Source organism: Lissotriton helveticus, chromosome 1_1, assembly GCF_964261635.1.
Source record: "Lissotriton helveticus chromosome 1_1, aLisHel1.1, whole genome shotgun sequence".
NCBI lineage: Eukaryota > Metazoa > Chordata > Amphibia > Caudata > Salamandridae > Lissotriton > Lissotriton helveticus.
The window spans coordinates 487,242,493-487,265,357 of NC_136057.1; the positions used below are offsets into that span (position 1 = coordinate 487,242,493).

Here is a 22,865-nt window from a genome sequence, read left to right on the forward strand (position 1 = left end):
CGTGCATGAGTAGACTGTAGGGAAGCATACTCTTGTGAATGGACACACGCTAGACACAAAAGAAGTAGTCAAACAATCGGAAGGAACGTGCATGAGTATACTGTAGGGAGGCATACTCTTGTGAATGGACACACGCTAGACACAACAGTAGTAGTCAAACAATTGGAAGGAACGTGCATGAGTAGACTGTAGGGAGGCATACTCTTAATCTGGAAGTGTAGGAAACCAGGCTGCGGGAGCCGTGAATTCTAAAGAACGCGCCCCACTTTAAATAGAAGGCAGGCGGTGGGGCAGGGTGGGTCAGTTAGATCAACAGGCATGATCGGCAGGGATGAAACTGAAAGTAAGTGTTGAAAATAACTAAACCAAGCAGGGAAAAACATGCGGAGTTCACTGACTCTGTGACTAATGAATATGTATTATTATGCAAACAGACCTGAGCGAATACAAATGTGGAAAGAAGACAAATTAACACTGTAAAGACTATACATGATCCATTTACACATTTCCTAGAAGTTGTAAATAATATCAGTGGGAATGTGACTGCAGCATTTCGGGCCATATGTATCAAAATCTCCATTCGCGATTCTCAAATAGCGATGTTTTGCAAATCGCTATTTGAGAATCGCAAAATGCTATGTATGTAGGATTTGCAATAAATTTTGCGAATCCTACATATTCCTTAATTGTGAATCTCAAATTGCGATTCGCAATTAAGAAATACCTTCCCATTCATTCCTATGGGCCTAGAGGCCCATAGGAATGAATGAGAAGACATTCTCAATTTGCGATTAGCAATTAGCGAATCGCAAATTGAGAATTCAATTTCAAGGGTGCAGGGGTGTCAAAAGGACACCCTGTTGCACATCTGAAATAAGCATGGGTGCACATGTGGCGCACATACATGACCTAAGGGCATGTTTGTGCTTCACATAGCACTTTGAAAAATGCAAAAAAGTGAATTTTTCAAAGAGATCGCAAATTACCACCAACTTGAAGTTGGTGGTAATTTGCGATCCTTAAGCCCAAATTGCACTTTTTTGGTGCTTCTTACATTGCATTTAAGGAATCGCAAAATTTGCGATTCCTTATACGCAATCGCAAAATAAGGAATCGCAAATTTTGCAATTCCTTATTTTGCACGCAAATTTGCCTCATACATACCATTTGGCAAAATTGCGATTGCAAACGCCAAAATTCTGCGAATTTCGGCGTTTGCGAATGCAATTCTGCTTGACACATATGGCCCTTAGTTCTTAGCAGAATCCCTTGGCAATTGCTGTATGCAGAAAAGCAAAAAAAAAGTGCCATCATTTTGCGGAATCTTGCTTAAGTGGAAAAGCGAGTGACCAATAGTTTGCAGGAAATTTAAATTCATCTTCTTGTTTCAGGGATACAATTGTGATTCTGAAGATCAAACAAATCATTCTAGCTACACGTGCTAGCGCTGCATTTGTACTGTGTTATAGCAGCAACGCATTCATTTATTATGTTGTTAGCAATATAATGCAACATTATGCTGAGTTTTCTGTCTACCCTCATATAATAAACAGTGATATGGTTACTCAAATAAGTAACAGACTTGTTATTGCTGTGGGAAGATGAACCACTGTGTCGACCCTGCTACAATTTGAACACACCACATGAAAGCTAAATAAAGCTATTTGCAACCAACCTGAATTAGATATGTTTAAGAATTAGTAGGGCCAATAAGTGTGCGGAGGGGTGGCGGCAAATGCAATAAGTTGAAGACCACCTCCTTTGGTTGGAAAGATTACTTACATTGCAACCCAGCGAGGATATACACCATCGTATTGACCTTGCCTGTGGGGAATACCATGATCTTACCACTGATGAAGTGCATAAGAACTATCTTGCTAGGCAGAGAAGGCGTTATGAGATTGGCAATAAATCCGAGAATTTATTGACATGGTTGGGCAAGAGGAAGAAGGAGGATAGATATGTTGGTGAAATTCGTACACAGGATAAGGGGACAGTCACAGGTAATATCTGCATCGCGAAGGGGATCGCCCGCCATTACGTCAGATTGTACGCTCCTGGATTGACCGGCTTCAGTGGAGGAGGCACCTGTCTTTCTCTGAGACATCCCACTCCTCCACCTCCTAGATGCCAATAGAGCGGCACTTAATTTTGGAAGGCTTCCCAGGGGTGATATAATACATGCTTCAGCCCCTGGTAGGCCTCTGTGGTACCTATGCCCTTACTACCTAAGGTACCATATACTAGGGGCTCACAAGGGTAACCCAGTAACCAATCTGGAGTGTACCTAAAGTACATGCAATCATTGTAGAGAGGAAGCAGCTAGGCTGGGGTCCTGAATAGCAGGGACCCAGCCAGACTAAAGTCGAAAAACAGTGAAACACCAGCAAAAAGTGGGGGTAACCATAGTAAGCAGATCCTACTCTCTTACAAAAAGGATACCCATTACCAATGTGTAGCCTTTAATCTGGGTCTATTAATAGTACACTGTAATGTAGCACAATTATGGTGTTCCTAGGCACTGCCCCATATGAAGATATGGTACATGGACCTCGATTGGTGTATGGACCATGAACACTTTGTTTATGGGGTGAGGTACTGCCCACACAATTTTAAAAAGTATGGAACCCATTGAGAAGCTACTGTGGCCTGCAAAAGTCCTCACTGCTGTTTCCTACTCCTGTGGGCTGAGTGTCCTCAGATTGGCTCCCGGGGTGCATTCCGGGGCTCCTGTCTGAATATCACCTCTTTAATTGTGTCTATTTGTAAATGTATAGCACACGAATGAGCCAGCCTGCACATGGGGTTAAGCAATGTGTGTTATAAGCTGCTATACAGTATTGTCTGTTTTTCTTGCTTCTTAATAAAGCGAGTTAAAAAAACAAGAATGAGTAGGTTACAGGTAAATCTTTACAGTGTTTACAGCTCGATTTGATCTTTACAGTGTTGCAGCAATGATCGGAAGAAGAGCAAAATTGTATATACAAAGATACAGCACCCACCACATTTTTGTTCCATATCTTCTTTGTGGTACATAAGAAAAAGCTTAGACAGAGAATGCTTGTCAGCTTCTTAAAACATTTTATTTTATTTTGTCTTCTACAAAATGCTATGCCATGGAAAACAGTTAGATTAGCCTACTTGGTAGCTAGACTAGTGGTTTGTGCCTTAGGTGCTGTAAGGATTCGAATAGACACACAGACAAAACAACATATGATTCTCCAATAAGTAGCCTGGTTCTCGAAATGTTATACAGTACGAGAAACCCTTTTTCTCACAGCAGAATATCGTTTTGTAAATTGCCAACAATGTTTAGCTTTCTTGTGTCAACTCTTTGATTCTCTCCTTCTGGCCATATTGTTACTTACGGTGTGATGGTTAACATTTTATTGGATCTCATTTAAACTTTATGCCAATGTCCAAGATCAGCCTCAGCACTGATGGCACTGGTCTATCTCAGGGACACCTGTAGTTTCATGATCTCACTAAGAGTTAAATGGATGCACACTCCACGTACCAATGTTTTCAACTTGTCACAGCCCAGTAGTCCACCACATAAGAGCTTGTAGTGTTGTGTAATCATGTGCAATTGGACCGTTCTAGTCTTTGGCGGACTCCTTACAAAGTTACGTAATCAGTTAAGAGGTATTTGGGTGTGTCTGTGCATGGCCAATATAGTCTGATGCAGTGCGCTCAGTTAAAGGTTGCCTGCCGAAGAATAAAGATATGTGTAACTGAGCTCTGTGTTAATTTATGTGCTTCCGAGCTGGGGTGCACGCAATACATTCTACACATGCTTGTGTGGGGTAAAATGGAGATGGGCAGGAAAAGAGAAGCACACTAAAGTTGTCTTGCAGTGGTTCAAGCCGGTACACATTTTTAGGTCTCGGCTAAACAGCTCAGGCGCTGTCTCGAAGAGACATGTTGGATATAGTTTGTGAGTTTCAGCCCGTCCATAGGCTTCCCATTTGCTGTCTCTATTGTTGCTCTCATATTCTTTGTCCCCATTTGTACATGGCATGCATTTGTCATGCCTTTTACTGTGTTTAGCCCTCCCACAGAGCATGGACCAATTACACTATCCCTCCACTTCTTCCATTTTAGGATCTGTTTCAGGAACTACTTTTTTCTTTGTTAAAGAGCACTTAACACAAGTGCCCATGTTTTCACTCGCTGCTCCAAGCTCCTCTGTAAACCAGTGGGGGCTGGCATGTGCGGAGGATGGTGGGGTGGGTGGGCCAAAAAATAAAAATTACACTTATTTTCCTGGGGCGACGTCTTCCTCGTTCTGGTCTTCTCCAGGCAGACAGGCTCCAGCGAGGGACCCAGGAAACTACAGTAATCAATCCTGGTGCTGTTCTCCTGCAGCATGAAAGCATGAAAGAAGCACCAAGATGGTAGGGAGCGGCCTCCTTCGGCTTTCCCAAGGACACTGACACCCTATGCTGTCTCTAACGCAGCTGTCCTAGACAGCAGGGTTAGAGCGGTTTAAAATGCGCATGTCAGGCTGGCCAAACAGACACGCGCACTTTAAACTTAAAAGTGACCTGCCCATCGCTGCTTTCTGCTGCTGCCTGACTGAAAGCAGCAGAAAGCCCTGCCCCCCGTCCTAAGGCTCTGTTCAGGTGGGGTTTTGAAAAATTAAATGATAATAAATGCCCTTTATTACCATTTTATTTTCCATCTCTGGGGGCAATTTAGTTACTGGGGCGATGCTCCTTTGCCTTAATGGAGGAGCTGCTCCTGCTGTAAACAGGCTTGTAAATCTTATTTTTATCTTATCACATTTGATGTGCATTCAAAGACCAAGGTCAAATGCCAGACGCTGTTATCCAAGCGCACCTTTTTAGCTATTTTACGCATGATTGGTGTATGTCAACACCCAGGAATAGCATCGGTATGATATACTTGTAATTCTGAGTGCCTGTGATTGACTTTCAAAACACGTGACTAAATCACACTTCTATCACTTCAAATTAAAGACTTTATTTGGGTGCATGTTTCCAAACAAAATCAAATTATACAAAGCATTTGTTTAAAATCATGTTGTAAAAGTAATTCATACACATTCATAATTTAATGTAATGTTGTACCAGCAATTCAAAGTTAAATACTTTCAACATACTACATTTATTTTTTATTTTGATTTGCCGGTGCAACAATACTTTTAATTCTGCATGCATCTGCTTTTATTGCAAAACTTACACTTAAAACTTAATTGAAGTGAAAATGGTCCTAGGTTTCTGCATATTGCAGCTATCTGTGAACTGAAGAATGTGTATTTGTTTTATTAGGCTCTTTCCACCTCATTCACTTGATGTTTGATGATTATGTGCTGTACCTGCTGGAGTCACTACATTGTCAGGAAAGAGCCAACGAGCTCATGAGGTCAATGAAAGGCGAAGGGAATACAGGTGAGTTTGTCTGACCAAGTTAGCATCTCTTTTGCTTGCTGATCAAGTCAATTAACTGCACATTTTTGTTTTGTGTCTGTGTCTTTGTATTTATCTGTGTGCCAAAGAGACAGCAGGACTCACACACACACACACACACACACACCTACACACACACACACACACACACACACGTACTCTCTCTCTCTCTCTTAAGACTTACTCTACAAATTCATACTGCACATACAGAAAGAAGTCAGGAACTTTGCATGTGCCTATGCGATGTTTTTAAGCCACGTGTATTTACACTCAGACTTGGATTGGAAAAGTTAGCATACACAGAGGACGGTCGGAGTACTCAGAATCATCAAAGGAGTCTCTATAAAAGGCAATGCAAATGTTAATGCCTCATATAAATTAGTAGCTGTTGAACATTCATAAACGTCGGTAATGCACATTCTGCGCATATCTGGTCCCCTAACTTACACCCTAAGAGATCTTCCATATATTAAGGCAGTGAGTGTGGCAAATTAAGTCAATTATTCCAATTATTTGGGACGTGTGAAGGAAGAGACTCGAGTAAGCACAAAATCATTATAATATAGTTGAACAAAACCCAAACTTCCTAACTCTTAAATGTGAAATATTTGTATTTATATTATACACACACAGGGTGTGGCATAACTAGAGGGGGTTGCTGTTTTTGGGGCTGGCGGGAGCTGTGTCTATCGACTCCCACCATCCCCTCGGCCCGAGAAAGAGTCGGCCGTCTGTCGACACCTCTGCTCCCCTACTCACCCCCTGCAGTTACCTGCACCCAGGCAGCAAACATAGGGGCCGCCCCAGGTGGTAGTACGTCTAGCTACGCCACTGCACGTGGGGCCTGATTCACAAAGGTAAACTTACACTTTTGTGTACATTTATGATTGTATTCTATTCACAAAGGGATTTACGAGTAGTATCTTTGCATGTGCGGGCGGAGTCTCCATGAATGAAAATACCTATCTTTTTACATGCAGACACTCCACTCTTGTAAAGATACTACTCATAATTCCCTTTGTGAATAGCATGCAATTGTAAACTTACACTGAAGTTTACCTTTGTGAATCAGGCCCATAGTCTTCAGAAATTGTCTTCAGCCTCTATTGCATATGAATACCGATCTCATAGACATGTACTTCACAACATGCGTACTTCAGGTCTGAGTTGCATTGGAGTGTACATAAAAAGAAAAAGTCAGAAAGCACACACATGCGTAAGCATAATTTACTCATTATGCATTTACATCTCTCATTACATAACTTTCAGATAAATATGCCCAATAATCCTCATTTTGCGGTCAATTGGTTTGCTTTTCCCCTTCAGTCGAGTGTTTTAACTTTTTCTATTGTGCCTTTGAGTTACTGTCATGTTTACAGGAATATAATGGTTCTTGACACAACTCAATCAAATGGACCATCAGAGAGTGTCTTCTTCTTCAGTCCTATGTACGATTAGTGCGTAACTAATCACTGTTTTTATGATTTAAAAAAAACTATAAAAAACCTGCAGTGTCTTGACACTCAGAAATAAAGGAAACCACTAACCAGTGAAAATATGTCTTGCCAATTCAAGTTAGTGTCCTGTAGAACCAGAATTTTGCGTGAGATACATGTAAACAAGATCTTGGCCCAGATTTATTAAATCTTTGAGTTGCCACAAAATTATGCAAATCGACAAAAAGACTTGCAAGGGTATTTAACATCCCTTTTTCTTCGCACAAAACACCCTTTTTGTTGCTTTGTGTCACTTTGCGCCAGGGTGACGTTACTTGGGTGTTACTGGGCCAGATCGCCACAATTACCCGTAGGTTTCGAAGGCAAAGCCCAATATACTAAGGTAGCCAGATTGGGCACCTTGGAGGGGAAATGTGTTCATTGTTGACAAAACGTGCTTTGTTTATGTTGAAGTGTACATCACACTTCCAATGTGTGGGATCCTTCTGAAATTTGCCTAGGCATAGACATTTGTACTGGAAGCACGTGCAATACTAATCCTATTGTTAGAGAGTGCACACTCTGCACCTTGGTGCGAGGCTGTGCATCACACAAGGCAGCCTATTTGTGTACCAGCACAGAAGATGACACCAGCAGCAGGACAAGCTTTGTGAATATGACACTGTGCTGGGCTTTCCCTCTTGTGCAACAGAGCAAGCTTCGCTGCTGTGCTGTGTTGCATGACAATCCAGCAAGTCTAGCCCTTTGTCTCTGGTGAGTTGTGCCTGTTTTACTGAAATGAACATATAACAAAAGCAGTGTGGACTAGTGGACGATTTCATCCCATGGATATGCTAATGTTGTTGCTGCCTTGAAAGGCTTCTCCATACACAGAATGGAATAAATTATTCCATAATTGAACTCCACATAGAAGGGAGCAAATGAAACAAGTCACTGACTCTCCATTACTAAAACAGTGTCTGACGCTTCTGCAGCAACTTACAGTTAAAAACAAAAGATAATAGCAATAGAGTTCCATAAGCATAACATATCAATACTGGTGTCATTGCAGGTAATTAGAGAACCCCTCATTCAGGGTGTATGTGTATGTGTGCTGATATACATCGACCAGTTTAGATTAAGGTTTATAAATCAGTATTAAGGGTAGTAATCAGCATGGTCGGACTGGGAATAGAGCACCAAAATAAAAGTGGCCCCATTTTTTAATTAGTAGCTAAAAACTTGGCACATATGTGCAAATCGGGGCAGTTTTGAACTTGTAAATAAGTCTTTTTTTTAAAGTTCTTTTTATTTACCATAAGTGGCACAGTTATGTCATTCGAATACATTGCAGATATTGAATACATACAGTCATATAAAGTACAGATCGTGTGTCAATATTATTATAACATCTCTCTCATGTTGCATCGTGCGTTTATATCAGCGCATTCCTTAACGTCCTTTACATTAAGGCAGTTCCGGTTCACAAGGCAAAAAATTGAATCCATTAAAAAACACAGTACTCCCAGGTGAATTTTTTTTTAATAGATTGATGATAATTAAGGAATGAACAGTATTATTCTTTGAATTTTGGAAAGACACATCTTGGATGGACTTTTACACGCTCCTTTTCTTCTAAAAGTGGATTTTTCATAAACGTGGCCCTGGGGCAGTGTGACCACTTAAAGTTGAACGTGAGAGTATGCTAATGGAATTGTTCCAGCCAGCTATTACACCAGTGCACCCTTGTTCTTTGCCCACACTGCCAGTTTCAGAATTTTGACCTGTGGTAAGTACCATCACCCCATGAAGATGTAAATACCTCTTATTTCAAATTTTCAACAGGAATATGAGGCATATGACACTCAGAATTGTTTTTAGCACGCCGATTTCCACATGTTTGGTGTTTTTTTCAGGGAAGTTTCCCCTGATAAATTTCAGCAAGAGAAAACTGATAAAGTATCAACATTATTTTACAACTCGTAATTACAGTCCTTGTACAAACTTCTGTTTGCACAGGGATCAGAATTTAGCCCTTGCATTGAGGGCCGCAATTCCAAATTGGTTAATTTTAGGAAGTAATTAATCCTCAAAAGTTACCGTTTCTTGGTACTTGGATTTGAATTCAAACATCAGGCTTACAAAATCACTTTAGTCTTTGGAAGGAATTGCTGTTTGCAGGCTTTCATTATTTTACATGGACTATGGGGCCGATTATGATTGCGGTTTTTCCGCATCCTCCGGGCCGGCGGAAGCCACCGCCGGCCCAGAGGATGCGGAAAAACCGCAGCGGACCTACCAAAGACCCACCGCCACATTAGGATGGCTGGTGAGTCCTGGTTACCGTCCGCAGCCTTTCCGCCGCGGTTGGCTTACAACCGCGGCGGAAAAGCTCTAATATGGTGGCGGTGTCTCTCAGACACCGTCCACCATATTAGGAAGGGCTTGAAAAGATGCTTTTCCACGGCGGATTTTCCGCCGTGGAAAAGCATGTGGAACTTCACTGCGGGGGCCCGTTGCGGGCCCCCTAGGTGAAGGGGGGGTGGGGGTGCACATGGGGGGTACCTATGGTACCCCCCTGCATTTGTATGCAGAAATCGGCAGGCACCGCGCGGTGCCTGCCGCTTTCTGCATACAAATGCAATGTATGCATTTTTAACATTGCGGCGTGTGCAGCTTGAATCTACACGCGTCGCAATGTTAAAGATAGAGGATGTGACCGCCACCCTGGCGGTCACATCCTAATCTGCACAGGAGGGAACGCCGCTGCCCATGCGGACGTTCCCCCCTACTCTATGGTGGCGGACGGACTCAGGTCCGTCCGCCATCATAATGTGCCCCTTAGTTTTGATTTATAGTGCACTGTAAAGTAAATCATTTCTAGGAAGATTTTTGCATCACAGCCTGGGTTTAGCATTGCCTGTCTTTGCGCATTGTCGCTAATATTTGCAGAGAGGGCAGGTTATTAAGGCCAGCCTGAAGTGCGATGAAAGTCAGGTCATTTGCTTTTGAGGGTGGGGTGGGTCTACCAGAATCTTGGGGTCTGTAAGAGGAAGCATTTGTGTCCTATCGTGACGTGATTGGATGCCAGTGGCATGGCTCTTTTTAGGGTGGTGTATCTGAAAAGACTTGTATCGGCTAAATTTCTGGCAAAGGCAGGACTGGGCTCTGAAGCTTGCTGTAGAACCCTCCTGCCAGTGTCTTTAGAAGAGCAAATAATTCCTGGAGTCTGCTGACCTTGAGGTACATTCATAGAATGAATTGAGAGGATGCGTCTATCAGGACTGTTAGGAGCAGCATCGATGATAGGGAGCAAAGGGAGGGGTTTTGTCCGGGTTTGCATGTATCATGACTGGATCTAAGGTAAAGATTTTCAGCTTTACTCACAATTCTTTCGTTGAGATATTAAACCATTCCATTACAGGCCCTGAGATGCTTTTAGCTTTTGATTCTGATAATGAGAGCAAGACATTCCATTGCCACCCACATGTTCAGGAGCTTCTGAGTTCTGAGATTGTGCTAGCGTGTCATATTGACTGTTACATGAGTGATGTTAGTGCTGTCATTGAGTTGAAACCTGATTGTTGAATGTTAAGACTCTTGTGGGTACCCCTGCACAACTAAAGTTATGGCACCATCACCGCAGATTCCAGGAGGTTTTACCGCCTGGTTGGCTAATGATAATCTGATAGTTCACCAGAGTGGTTGGGTTTAGTTAATATTTCATTCAGTAGAGCTGAGTTTTAAAAATATTTTTATATGATTCCTGATGAAACTGAAATAATGTGAAGTTGGCCACTTGTTAGGTGAAGGGGTCAACTCAACAAAAAACAGTGGGGCATCATTTGGGTGGACCTGAGTGGGAAGGAGCTGGTTAAAGTGACCTTTTGCTTGCTTTCTTGTGATTGCCAAAGATGAAAACTGACTGGGGAGGAGACTGTTTGGAGGCTTGATAGTGTGGAACGAACAAGCGACGTATAAGTTACAGTTGGGCTGCAATGTCTTTGCAGATGTCATTTACTTTTATTGTGAAGATCTCTATGGGCTATGTGTGTAGCTTTGATACAAGTGGAGCAAAGGAATGACTGAATTGGTGGAAAGAGTTCCCAAGAATCGCTCATGGCATCTGGTGTTTAGTTGTGAGGAAGCCTATTTTGAGAATAAGATTTGCTCTTGGTAAAATGTAGAATTAAAAAAAGAACGTAGCCATAGGTGCTATAAAACAAATACGTAAGTAAAAGATTAGTTTCGCATATGCCTGAAGGCGTCTTGGCGCTAGCATCTGACATAAAACTAACTGGGACAAAGAGTTCCATAGTTTAAGGGAATAGTACTTGTTAACATTAGTACTTTCCTTCTCAGTCCATTGATCCCTTGGGCGCGGCCGCAATTCTGCACCTGTGCGGCTGTTTTAATGAGTGGGCGGGATCATGACGGCCCCCAGCCGTCATCAGCACACGCCCACCGTGATGCATGATGGACGGGGGCCGTCATCAGCATGGAAGGGGTTAACATGTTAGGAAATGAGATGCTACTTTCAGTATGGTCACAGCATTCAGAGTAGAAAGAGTAAGATTGCATTATTACTATACCCCACTTGCACCAAGATCTGGCCTGAATTTAAAACTAGGATCAAAGTGTTCTGATTTAATGCACTAATTTTTCTGCCATTTATAATCTCTTTATATGTAAACATTTTCTAAGCCGCTAACATTCCTTCCGTCGTGCTTCCATAGCAGATATAAGAGAAGACATAGCACTGACAGAGCCGACGCCTCCTACGCCGTCACCTGTGACGTTCTCTCCAGCAAAATCTGCCACTTCCGTTGAGGTCTTCTCTGCTCCTTCACCACCCAGCAATCAATCCCCCGAGAGTGTTGACGTACCAACTACAACAGGTAGGGCTCGACCTACATAATTCGACCCCTCGAATGTATTGATTTTACCCCGAATAGAAAGAAGGAATTATATAGAACATGCAAATGTATTTGTTGTATATTGCCAACCACTGTAGAGTTTCAATTGTAATCCTACCAAAATTGTAAGTTGTGATGGTGGTTTTACTGTTGTGATTTGCGATAGTGATTTTTTACTGTTAGCCACTTCTTACATTTTTGAACAGTAAATCATTTGCTGTTTCATAGAATGGGCTGCTTTACTGATTTTTTTCAGGACGTGGTGCTACTCATTTCTACAGACAGTTAGAAGAGGATTTTCATTAAAACGTTATTAAAACATTTTGGGAGAGTCCTCAAATGGTGCTCCCCATGGAAAAGGTTTAAAAGGAGAACTCTTTGTGGAAGAAAAATCTAACCTCTCCTCCTAATCGAGCCGCCTTCTGGACCTTTTCTTTATTTTCTTACTTTCCAGGAAGAGATACTCACCTCTAAGTAGGTGGTAAATTGTGGCTTGATCAGCCCTCTGAGGCCCCCTGATACCGTCGACCCCTTTGCTTAAAGTGATGCTGCGAACAGAATGGCACTTGTTCGCTGAGGGCACCCAGGCCCTGCATTCCTGCTTGTGCATCACTTTCAGGAACCGGAAGTGGACCTGAGTGGGTCACGTAGTAGTGGGTGGGTGCAGTTTGCTATGGCCTTTAGAAATTCTCCTCTGCAGTTATATATAACGGAAAACAGTGCCCTATGCGACGACACTGTGACAGGGAAAAGTGAGAAGAATATTACATTTTTGGGAGCGCCTTTAATTGACAAAAAGTGAGTAGATGCGCAGGCATGGACTAGCGATAATATGCCAGAATAACAGAAGAGTACACTAGGAGGGCCTCATGCAAATGATGATGTCATGGCAACGTTACCCTATCTGCTTGTATACTCTTTTGTTTACACAATGTGGTTGAAATAATTTCAGTCTTACTGTTTGCACGAACACATTTTAGGCATTCATGCTGTATGAAGTGTGTGACAGTCGGGTACAGGTTTTAGGGTTGTTTATTAGGTTGAGCCGAGCGCAGCGCGCATGCGCTGCTCTATGGGAGGCTTCTTGTGAGCACTTTACACTTTTTCGTGTGGGTCTGACTCCTCCCACATATAGTATTGGCCTTTGCGTGTGTCTTTCAATAATGAAAGAACGTAAATGGCCAAAGGCGGGTGCATGTCCCACCTCCTTTTCAATGTATACTCCCACGGCGCTTTGATGTCGGGAGCGAGAAGTGGCTTGTAGTGTGGCAGCTACATTCCTGGTGGGTCAGGTTACATGCAACACGCCGTGCTTTCGTACATGCCTCTGCAATTAGATCCAATACTTTTCACTTTCGATTTCCTTTGTAGAGTTTTCAATTGAGGTTTAGTGGAGTGTGTGTTTCCTTTTTACAAACGGGGCTATGTTTTTTATTTTAAATTACATTGCTACAATATTTTTCCCTTATGATTTACTTTGCCCAGTACGGCAGACACTGATTTCCTTTGTAGAGTTGTAAATTGTTGTTTTATTGGAGTGTGTGTTTCCTTTTTACAAACGCGACTATGTTTTTTTAATGAAATTACATTGCTCAGATATTTTTTCTTCCTTTCTTCTGGGCGCTGTCCATTCTCTGTCCCACTCCCTACAGCCCCACCCCTCCCCCATCCCCCAATGTGTTTCTGAGGGATCTCACACACTGTATAGAGCTGTCCTGGGTGTTTATTTACAACACACAAAGCCTTTGCTTGCCCCCAGAGTCTCATGAGGGCAAAGGGGCGTGACAAGTGGGTGCTAAAATAGATCCAATTTCCAGGTACTTAGCTGTGATCACACCTTTGCTGGGACGATTCCGTGTTATATTTCCGAGCCCACGTCTCCCCTGAACCTCAGACTAAATACCTAGCACAAAAGGCCTGTTTCTCTTATTTTCAGTTCTTCATGAAGCCACTTTAGAAATTGGATCTCAGGTTACAACGTGACTCAGTGTTACCGGATGCTATGTTTCCAGTTCCCAAATCATTGCTTTTAGATGTCAGTCACATTTAACTCAACCAACTCTGTAACTCTCAGAATGGAGTCTTTATTGAGAAACGCGCAGGGCGAAAAACAGCCTTCAAAGGAACATGGAATCGCTTGCAAGGGAGTAGACAGAAAAATACAACACACCCCACCATGAGCCATGTCCCAGCCAGCTCTGAGCAAGTAGATGTGGCAAGCGAACCAGGCAGTCTTTCGGGAGATAGCCCCCATTAGAGGTTTCTGAAATTCTTTAATTTCCTTTCTACTCTGCTGCTTTCTTTCAGTCTTTCGTTCCATCCTTTCAGTACATTTTGCTATTCATCCACATTTCAGTCGTTTCCATTTACCCTTCCTTCTCTTCATCTTTCTTTTTATCCACCTTCCTTCGGGTGCATCCTTCTCCTCCCTTCCTTCCCTTTTCATCCCTCTTTCATCCACCCATCCATCATTATTTCCATCCACACATCTCTGCATCCACCCATTCATCCTTCTCTCCATTCACCCTCCTCGCCATCAGCCATCCTTCTTCCCAACCACCCTTTTCTCCATCCATCCCTTCATCCTTCTCTCCAGCCACCCATCTCTCCATCTTTCCTTCTCTCCATCTTTCCTTCTCTCCATCCTACCGTCTCTCCAGTTTTCCTCCCTTACACTGCAACATATTGTTTCTACGAACATAAAAAAGTAGAATTTTCATGTTACAAAAATGACCCTGTAATGGCCACCTACAGAGACGCCTCTCCACACGCAAGCACACGCTTCTCAAAAGAGCAGTTCTGGAAAAACTCTCTATTGTAGAATTCAGCTGCTGTGAGGCTTCCTGTTAAGGATCTTGCTGCGCACTTTCACTTCAAGTATGGTAGCTGCCCCCCATCATAAACAGGCTGCAAAAATATCTTCTCTGAGGCCCGTTTGTTTTTGACGGGGCGTTTTGAGCTGCAGTGTTTCTACAATGACGACTTTATGTGGGAAAGGTATGCCCTGGCTAAACACTTCTATAGGTCCCAGAGGCTAGACCTATTGGCTATGCCAATGATTGTCTTTGTAGATGTCTTCTGTGTAAAGTAATTTTCCAGGATTTGCTGTGCAATGTAGTACAAGGAAACCTGAAGTCATGATGTCAGTATCGACTTTCTTCATCCAATCACCAGTTGAAGAACCCGTATAAGAATGAGCACGAGGGGACCTGGAACCCCCTAAAAACAAAATACATTCAACCTCCCCAGGACATGGGAAGCAGCTTCAGAAGTCTTTGTTTATGTTGTGGAGGGTTCAAGTTCAAGAATTTATATAGCGCACTACTCACCCAGAGGGTCTCAAGGCGCTTGGGGATGGGGTTCATTATTTATCGAATAGCCAGGTTTTAAGTTCTTTTCTGAAGGAGGTGTGGTTCTGTGTAAGTCGGAGGTGGGTGGGGAGTGAGTTCCAGGTCTTGGCCGCCAAGTAGGAGAAGGATCTACCTCCCATGGTGGATCTTTGGATGCGCGGAACTGCGACGAGGCCTTGATTGGAGGATCTTAGTTGGCGGGTGGGTGTGTAGAAGGATAGTCGAGAGTTGAGGCATTCGGGCCCTAGTTTGTAGAGGGCCTTGTGTGCGTGGGAGAGGAGACGGAATGTTATTCTCTTGTTGACGGGGAGCCAGTGGAGGTCTTTCAGGTGGCCGGTAATGTGATTTTGGCGAGGGATGTCTAAGATGAGTCTCGCTGATGCGTTTTGGATGCGTTGGAGTTTTTTCTGTAATTTGGCTGTAATTCCGGCGTAGAGGGTGTTTCCGTAGTCCAGTCTACTTGTGACTAGTGCGTGGGTGACAGTCTTTCTTGTCTCGGAGGGGATCCAACAGAAGATTTTTTTGAGCATACGAAGTACGTTGAAGCAGGAGGATGAGACGGCGTTGACTTGTCTGGACATCGAGAGTGAGGAATCTAGGATGAAGCCCAGGTTGCGTGCGTGATCTGTGGGTATGGGTACTGTGCCCAGAGCCGAAGGCCACCATGAGTCGTCCCAGGCAGAGGGGGATGATCCTAGGATGAGCACCTCCGTTTTGTATGAGTTAAGTTTTAGGCGGATGTTTTTCATCCATTCGGCTACTTCTTTCATGCCTTCGTGAAGATTGGCTTTGGCGGAGTTAGGGTCTTTGGTGAGGGAAAGGATCAGCTGGGTGTCGTCAGCGTAGGAGATGATGTTAAGATTGTGTTGACGCGCGATGGATGCGAGTGGGCTCATGTAAACGTTGAAGAGGGTGGGACTTAGTGATGATCCTTGTGGTACACCGCAAATGACTTCGGTAGCCTCTGATTTGAATGGGGGAAGTCGTACTCTCTGGGTTCTTCCAGCGAGGAACGAGATGATCCAGTCCAATGCTTTTCCTTGTATTCCGATGTTATTGAGGCGTTGTATGAGGGTACTATGACAGACTGTGTCGAAGGCGGCGGAGAGGTCGAGTAGAATGAGAGCCACTGTTTCTCCGTTGTCCAGTAGTGTTCGGATGTCGTCTGTGGCTGCGATGAGGGCGGTTTCGGTGCTGTGTTTGGCTCGAAAGCCGTTCTGTGAGGGATCGAGGGAGTTGTTGGATTCGAGGAAGGCGGCGAGTTGGCTATTGATGGCTTTCTCGATGACTTTAGCCGGGAACGGGAGGAGGGATATTGGGCGGTAGTTTTTGAGTTCAGAGGGGTCTCCTGTGGGTTTCTTCAGGAGGGCGCTGACTTCGGCATGTTTCCAGCTTTCTGGGAAGGTAGCAGAGCTGAAGGAGCAGTTGATAACATCACGGAGATGGGGTGCGATGATGGAGTCTGCTTTGTTGAAGATGTGGTGGGGACATGGGTCGGTTGGCGAGCCAGAGTGGATGGAATTCATTAGGCGGATGGTGTCTTCGGTGGTGATTGGGTTCCAGGCGTTGAGAATGTTAGAGGACGGTATATGTTCTGAGGGGGGTGGGGAGTGTTGTTCGCTGGGACTGTTTTCGAAGCTGTTATGTATGTCGGCAATTTTGTTGTAGAAGAAGGAGGATAACGAATCGCAGAGGTCTTGGGAGGGAGTGATGTAGTTTGAGGCTGCGGTGGGGTTGGTAAATTCTTTGACGATGTTGAATAGTTCCTTGCTGTTATGGGCATTGTTGTCGAGTCGATTCTTGAATGCTGATTTCTTGGTGGATCGAATCAGCTGGTGGTGTTTGCGGGCGGCTGCCTTGAAGGTGGTCATGTTGTCGGTGGTTGGGTTTTTTCTCCATGTTTTCTCAAGAGTACGGTATAGTTTCTTGGATTTCTTAAGGTCATCGTTGAACCAGGGGGCCTTTTTGCTGTCTTGTTTGGTGTGATGGTTTTTCAAGGGTGCTAATTCGTCAGCGCTGTGAGTGATCCATTGTTTGAATTTGATGGCCGCTTGGTTTGGGTCCGGTGAGAGGGCGGGTGGGTTTTGGTTGAGCGATGTGAGGAGTTGGTCGGTGGTGATTTTGTTCCATTTTCTTCGGGGAATAGGTTGTGGTGGGTTGTGGGTCGAGGTGGTTTTGTAGCTGAAGTGGACACAACTGTGGTCCGCCAAAGGAGAGCTGTGGTGCGATCGAAGGAGATGTGTTTGCTGGAAGTGAAGATTGGGTCTAGCGTATGTCCGGCTGCATGGGTGGGGGTGTCAACAAGTTGTTTGAGTCCGAGATTGGCCAGGTTGTCCAGAAGGGTGGTGGTGTTGCTGTCGTTTTTCTTTTCCAGGTGGAAGTTGAGGTCTCCTAGTAGGATGTAGTTCTCGGAGGCGAGGGCATGTGGACTGATGAAGTCAGTGATGTCCTCGCTGAATTGTTTACGTGTTCCTGGAGGCCTGTAGATGAGGGTGCCTCTGAGTGTGGTTCTGGGGTCAGTGTGGACCTGGAAGTGGAGGTGTTCGGCGGTGTTACGGTTAACGTCGGAGCTGGTCGTGATTTTGATGGTGTTTTTATGGACGATGGCGATGCCTCCTCCTGTTTGGACGGTTCGGTCTTTTCGGATGATTTTGTAATTGTCCGGGATGGCTATGGCGATATCGGGTGTTGATGATGCATTCATCCATGTTTCGGTGAGGAAGGCGACGTCTGGTGATATAGCGTCGAGTAGATCCCAGAGTTCGGTGGCGTGTCTGTGGACCGAGTGGGTGTTCAGCAGGATGCACTTCAGGTGGTTAGGGGCGGAGCTGTGTTTGGGGTTAGTGGTTGTGGTAAGGGTCTTGACGCTGGTAAATTTGCAGGAGTGGCAGGCGAAGGGCCCGTGGGTACGTCCCGGGGCAGCTTCGTAGCATTGGGGTGTGCGTCCGGGGTTGAGGGCTAGGAGGGTGGCTCCGTTATACTTAATGCGGCCAGAGTGCGGATAGTGGGGGCCAGGGGGTCTGGCGCTGGGTGCGGTCCAGGCGCGGACGGGCGTAGACGGGCTTATCTTCGGCGCACCTTCGGCACGGCCGCAGCGCGTTGGGACATTGGTCATAAATGGATAGTGGACGGGGGCGGAGCGTGGGAGGGTCAGCTGGGAGGCGGGAGCTGGGAGGAGACACGGGGCAGAAGTAAACAGCACAACAAAATGTCCACGTAATCGAGGCACAGCCGACAGTAACACACAGATCAGCCAAAATACCGTAATGCAGGGCAGCAATAAATAAATAAGCCAACGATACCGGGCGCTATGTAATCGTCGAAGCGCTCTTAGTTGCAGGCGATGTGGGGGTGGTTAGGAGCTCAATCAGGGCAGGCGATGTGGAAGTCGGGCAGCAGAGCGTCTCTGGGGTCGGTAGTGAGCGAGGGGAGCGACCGTAAAGAAGCAAGTCCAGACGGTCACAGAGGGAAAGGAGGACGGGGCTCGATAGTAATGCTAGTGTGTGGGAGGGTCAGCTGGGAGGCAGGAGCTGGGAGGAGACACGGGGCAGAAGTAAACAGCACAACAAAATGTCCGCGTAATCGAGGCACAGCCGACAGTAACACACAGATCAGCAAAAATACCGTAATGCAGGGCAGCAATAAATAAATAAGCCAACGATACCAGGCGCTATGTAATCGTCGAAGCGCTCTTAGTTGCAGGCGATGTGGGGGTGGTTAGGAGCTAATGAGGGTGCTAATGACTGTTCATTCCAGGACTGTTCATTCCAGGACAGGCTCTGGGCCCGGGCCCCTCCCCTCTCCATCGATCGCTCACTCTAGTGCCACACCGTGGATGTTCAGGCAGTGATGGACTCAATGCCCCACCTCTTCTCCATCGCTTTGTCCCCTCCAAGGTTCTGTCTCGTCTCATAGGAAATCAATTTTTGAGTTGGCAAGTCTGTCACACTAATACACCCGCTCTTGTGGCACAGGGGCAGTTCCTATACCAATGCACTCACTGATGTATTTGGGTTAAGTGCAGTGCTTAAATAAGTTCAGGGGCCCAAAGTTTTACCTAGAAGCCTGCTGCTAGGGGGCGGAGCTAGCCACACCCGAAGATGGACGCACTGTAAGAGAGCTCCTTCTGTCGCTTCTTTATCCTACAAATATCCTGTGCATATATCCTGCAGAATGCCATAAAAAAGCACAAATATCTGAATCGGAAGGACGCAGCGCCCTGCTGACCTAGTTTTTGCTGCTGAAACCACTCCTGCAGAGGGAAAAATCAACTGGAAACCTGACTACAGCCTACCGTACAAGCACATGCGCGAGCTTGCTGATCTGCCGGGATGGCTCCGAGGGGGAAGAAAAAAACGGTGCCTGGCATGTGGACATCAAGCGGGACACCTCATGTGCATCTGAGACACTTGTTGTGATCCCTGATCCGCCTGACGCTGTCCCTAGCAGTGCTGAGCCCCAAAGATGTGCATAGGGAAAAACAACAAAGCCCCAACACCGGCGTCACTGTGGCTGAGAGCGTTCCAGCGCAAAACTGTGATGCGGTAAATAAAGAGGCAGGGGGATGCGGCTGAGGCGACCGGAGAAACTCCAAAGTGCCCAATATTACGGAAAGACAACAGAGATCCACTACAGCAGAGGTACGGCAGCATAGAAACATTGACGTACAGCCAGGGGCGCGCTGAAAAAGGCAACCGCTTTTTTGTGAGTTAGGGACCATGCAGGTCCTTTGTTGGGGAGTGCCCTGCAGACCAGGAAAGCGAAGATCGCCAGCTGGCTCTCTGCCTCATTAAAATCAGTGTGTGGAGGGCACTGAAGCCAACAACGCACAAGGCGATGCTCCACGTAAGTGGCTCAGTGCCCACAGACGAACTCTCTGAGAAGCACAAGGGGACCACAGATACTAACGGTGATATCAGGGCGATTGCTACTCTAGCCTGCCCACTCCGCTTTGTCGTCTGCCACAACTGCGATCTTTTCTGGGTTGGCTTCCGGCCTGCGTGGCAGCAAGACACAGTGCATCACTGTTGGGACTTTGCGTGTTGTAGGGTGCCGTCCGATGCGCCAGCGGAGGTGCTATACGGCTCACACGCTGCGACTGCTAGCTCCTGCCCCTCAGCAAAACCTGCAGAACTCCTCTTGTGAGTCCTGAAAATGACCAGCTCGTAACTTTCGGGTGTGTGGACTCACGAACCGGGTTTCGAGTCCACACACTCCATCATCCTCATCACTGCAACAGCTGAGCGTCCCCATTAATGAAGTGAGGCCTGTGCAAAGGCGCTCCACCGCTGTACCACTCGAACAATGGGAAAATCTGACAGGAATCAATCTAAACTTCACTTTGAACAATCAAAGAAGGCAGTCGAACAAGGCATAGATGATCAGCCCCCCTCCAAAGCATCAGTGGCGACGGCGAACTCAGACGCTCCTGTGGACTTCCAGTCCATGTTCACAATGATCAAATCAACACTTTCTGATATCAACTGGAAAATCGACACCTTAACCTACCAGGTAGATCGCATGTGTGAATGCCTGGATAGACGAACGGAAAGAATTGACATGGCGGAGCGACGCATATCAAATACAGAAGATGCTCATCACCAACTCGAGACCAAACAAGAGAAAAATGACAAGACCTAGCAATGCTCATAGCGAAGTCAAAAGATTTGGAAGCGAGATCTCGCCGAAACAACCTGCGCTTCATGGGGGTAGCAGAATCGACAAACGTGGGCAACATGGAGCGCTACATTGAGAATCTCCTGGTCACGCTTCTTGGAGAAGGAAACGTTCTCAGATGTGTTCGTTATCGAGAGGGCGCATAGATCTATGGTGCTGCTGCCTCCAACCGGGGCACGTCCGAGCCCGATCATTGCAAAAATACTGAACTACAGAGATCGAGACGCTGCGCTTCTCAAGGCTCTAGAACTGGGCAGTCTGAAACATTAAGGGATGGACATCTCCATTTACCCGGACTTCACACCACAAGCCCAAAAAACGCGAAAGAAGTTTATGACGGTAAACAAGAAGCTACGAGACCTCAACATTCTGTGTGCGATGATCTACCCGGCCAGGTTGCGGGTAACGGATGGCGGCAAGAGCATAGTTTACAATGAGCCCAAAGATGTGCTCAAATTTCTACAACTAAAAGGCACACTAGCACCGCGCAGACGATCACCCAGAGGTGAACACGAGGAGCACAGAGGCGCCTCTGACCTTGAATGAAGGACTGCCTTCCCTGGCCTGGTCGCGGTGCTGGGACGGTACTCACTAGCTCTCCAGGCAACGCTCCCTATGGCCACAGATAAGTTGTGGACACGGATGGAGGGTTTAATGGTGGGCACGTAGACCAATGAGTAAAGCATGCATAATTGTAATACAGGTATATAAGCAAAGATGGGGAATGCATTCTAGATTCCAAACTGATAGTTCTTCGAATATAGCAGATTATGCCAACAATTTTAACCTTTGTTCCCCAATAGGGGATTGGATAAGCGACCCCCCCATGTGACAACGTCACAGGGGTCCCCGGCTGCCGACTCCTTCCACCCTGTGTGCACCACAACATGTTATTAGTTCCCCATGGGACTGTTTGGGGGATGGGGTGGAGGGGTTCTAAGTCTCAATATGGGATGGCTTTAGCAATTTGGGCATGCTGAAGTGGGTGGGGAAGGGGGGATGGATTTGTTCTGAGTTGGGGTGTGTTACTGTGAGTGCACCGACATGTCAGATGAGGCTTGCGTTGATTGCACTATTAGATTATTGTGGTGATATATGGAACTCGGTACGATTTGTGTTTCAATCTGAATATGGTGAGAAATATAACTGTAATGTGGAACGTTCGTGGGCTCAACACCCCAAAAAAAATTGGCAAGTGTACGCCTACTAGGATCGTCATAATATTCAGATCGCTCTCCTCCAGGAGACGCATTTGACGATGATCTCTGAGACCAAAATCATTCTTAAATGGGCTTGGTACAAATTGGCCTCATCGTATTCCTCGTATGCTGGAGGGGTGATCATTCTCTTTAAACGAGGGCTTTCCTTCACACTTATAAAAACGTACACGGACAGAGAAGGACGGTGTGCCATGGTACATGGCAAACTAGGAGTCTCCCTGGTCACGATTATTAATGTTTATGGGCCCATCATAGATAAACCAGAAACCTTTAAACAACTGTACAGCATTATGCGCGAATGGCCGGAAGCAGCTATTGTGTTGGGGAGAGATCTCAACACATATTTAGACCCTCAATTAGACAAATCAAGCCCGCATGGCCTACGCACATCCAAAATCGCCCTCAGTATTAAACGGTGCCATGCTCGAATTTGGCCTATTGGACCTTTGGAGATTGCGTAATGGCGTGGCGAGGGAGGGAACACACGCCACCCCTGCACACAACAGTTGGTCCCAATTGGACTACTGGCTCCTTAGTGAGGGAGAAAAGGTCTGGGTAGTGGATGTTACTGTACTCCCGGGTACACTGTCGGATCAAAACCTGGTGCTGCTAGTCCTCAAGATCTCGGCTAATATTCAACGCCGCTATACATTTGCTCAGAGGCCCTGCTAAATCCCATATACAATGACACTATACGAAAACCCTTAGAGCAATACTTTGACCTGAACACAGGCACAGTAGAGTGCGTCTAATCTGTGGGAGGCACGGCTGGTATCTTAAAAGACATTTGAGGTCAACTTGCAAAGACTGAATCAATGCTAAATCCTTTAGAACA

General features: G+C 45.6%; 1 protein-coding gene across 3 annotated transcripts in view; it reads left to right on the top strand.

Moving 5' to 3' along the window:
- The window catches only part of RFX4 (regulatory factor X4), a 351,260-nt gene that overhangs the window by 252,339 nt on the left and 76,056 nt on the right, over nt 1–22,865 (top strand). For all 3 annotated transcript variants that reach the window (XM_078654089.1, XM_078654097.1, XM_078654104.1), the window contains 2 exons: nt 5,295–5,414; nt 11,605–11,766. In XM_078654089.1, coding sequence (XP_078510215.1) covers nt 5,295–5,414; nt 11,605–11,766 — 282 coding nt within the window. The remainder of the gene's footprint in view (nt 1–5,294; nt 5,415–11,604; nt 11,767–22,865) is intronic.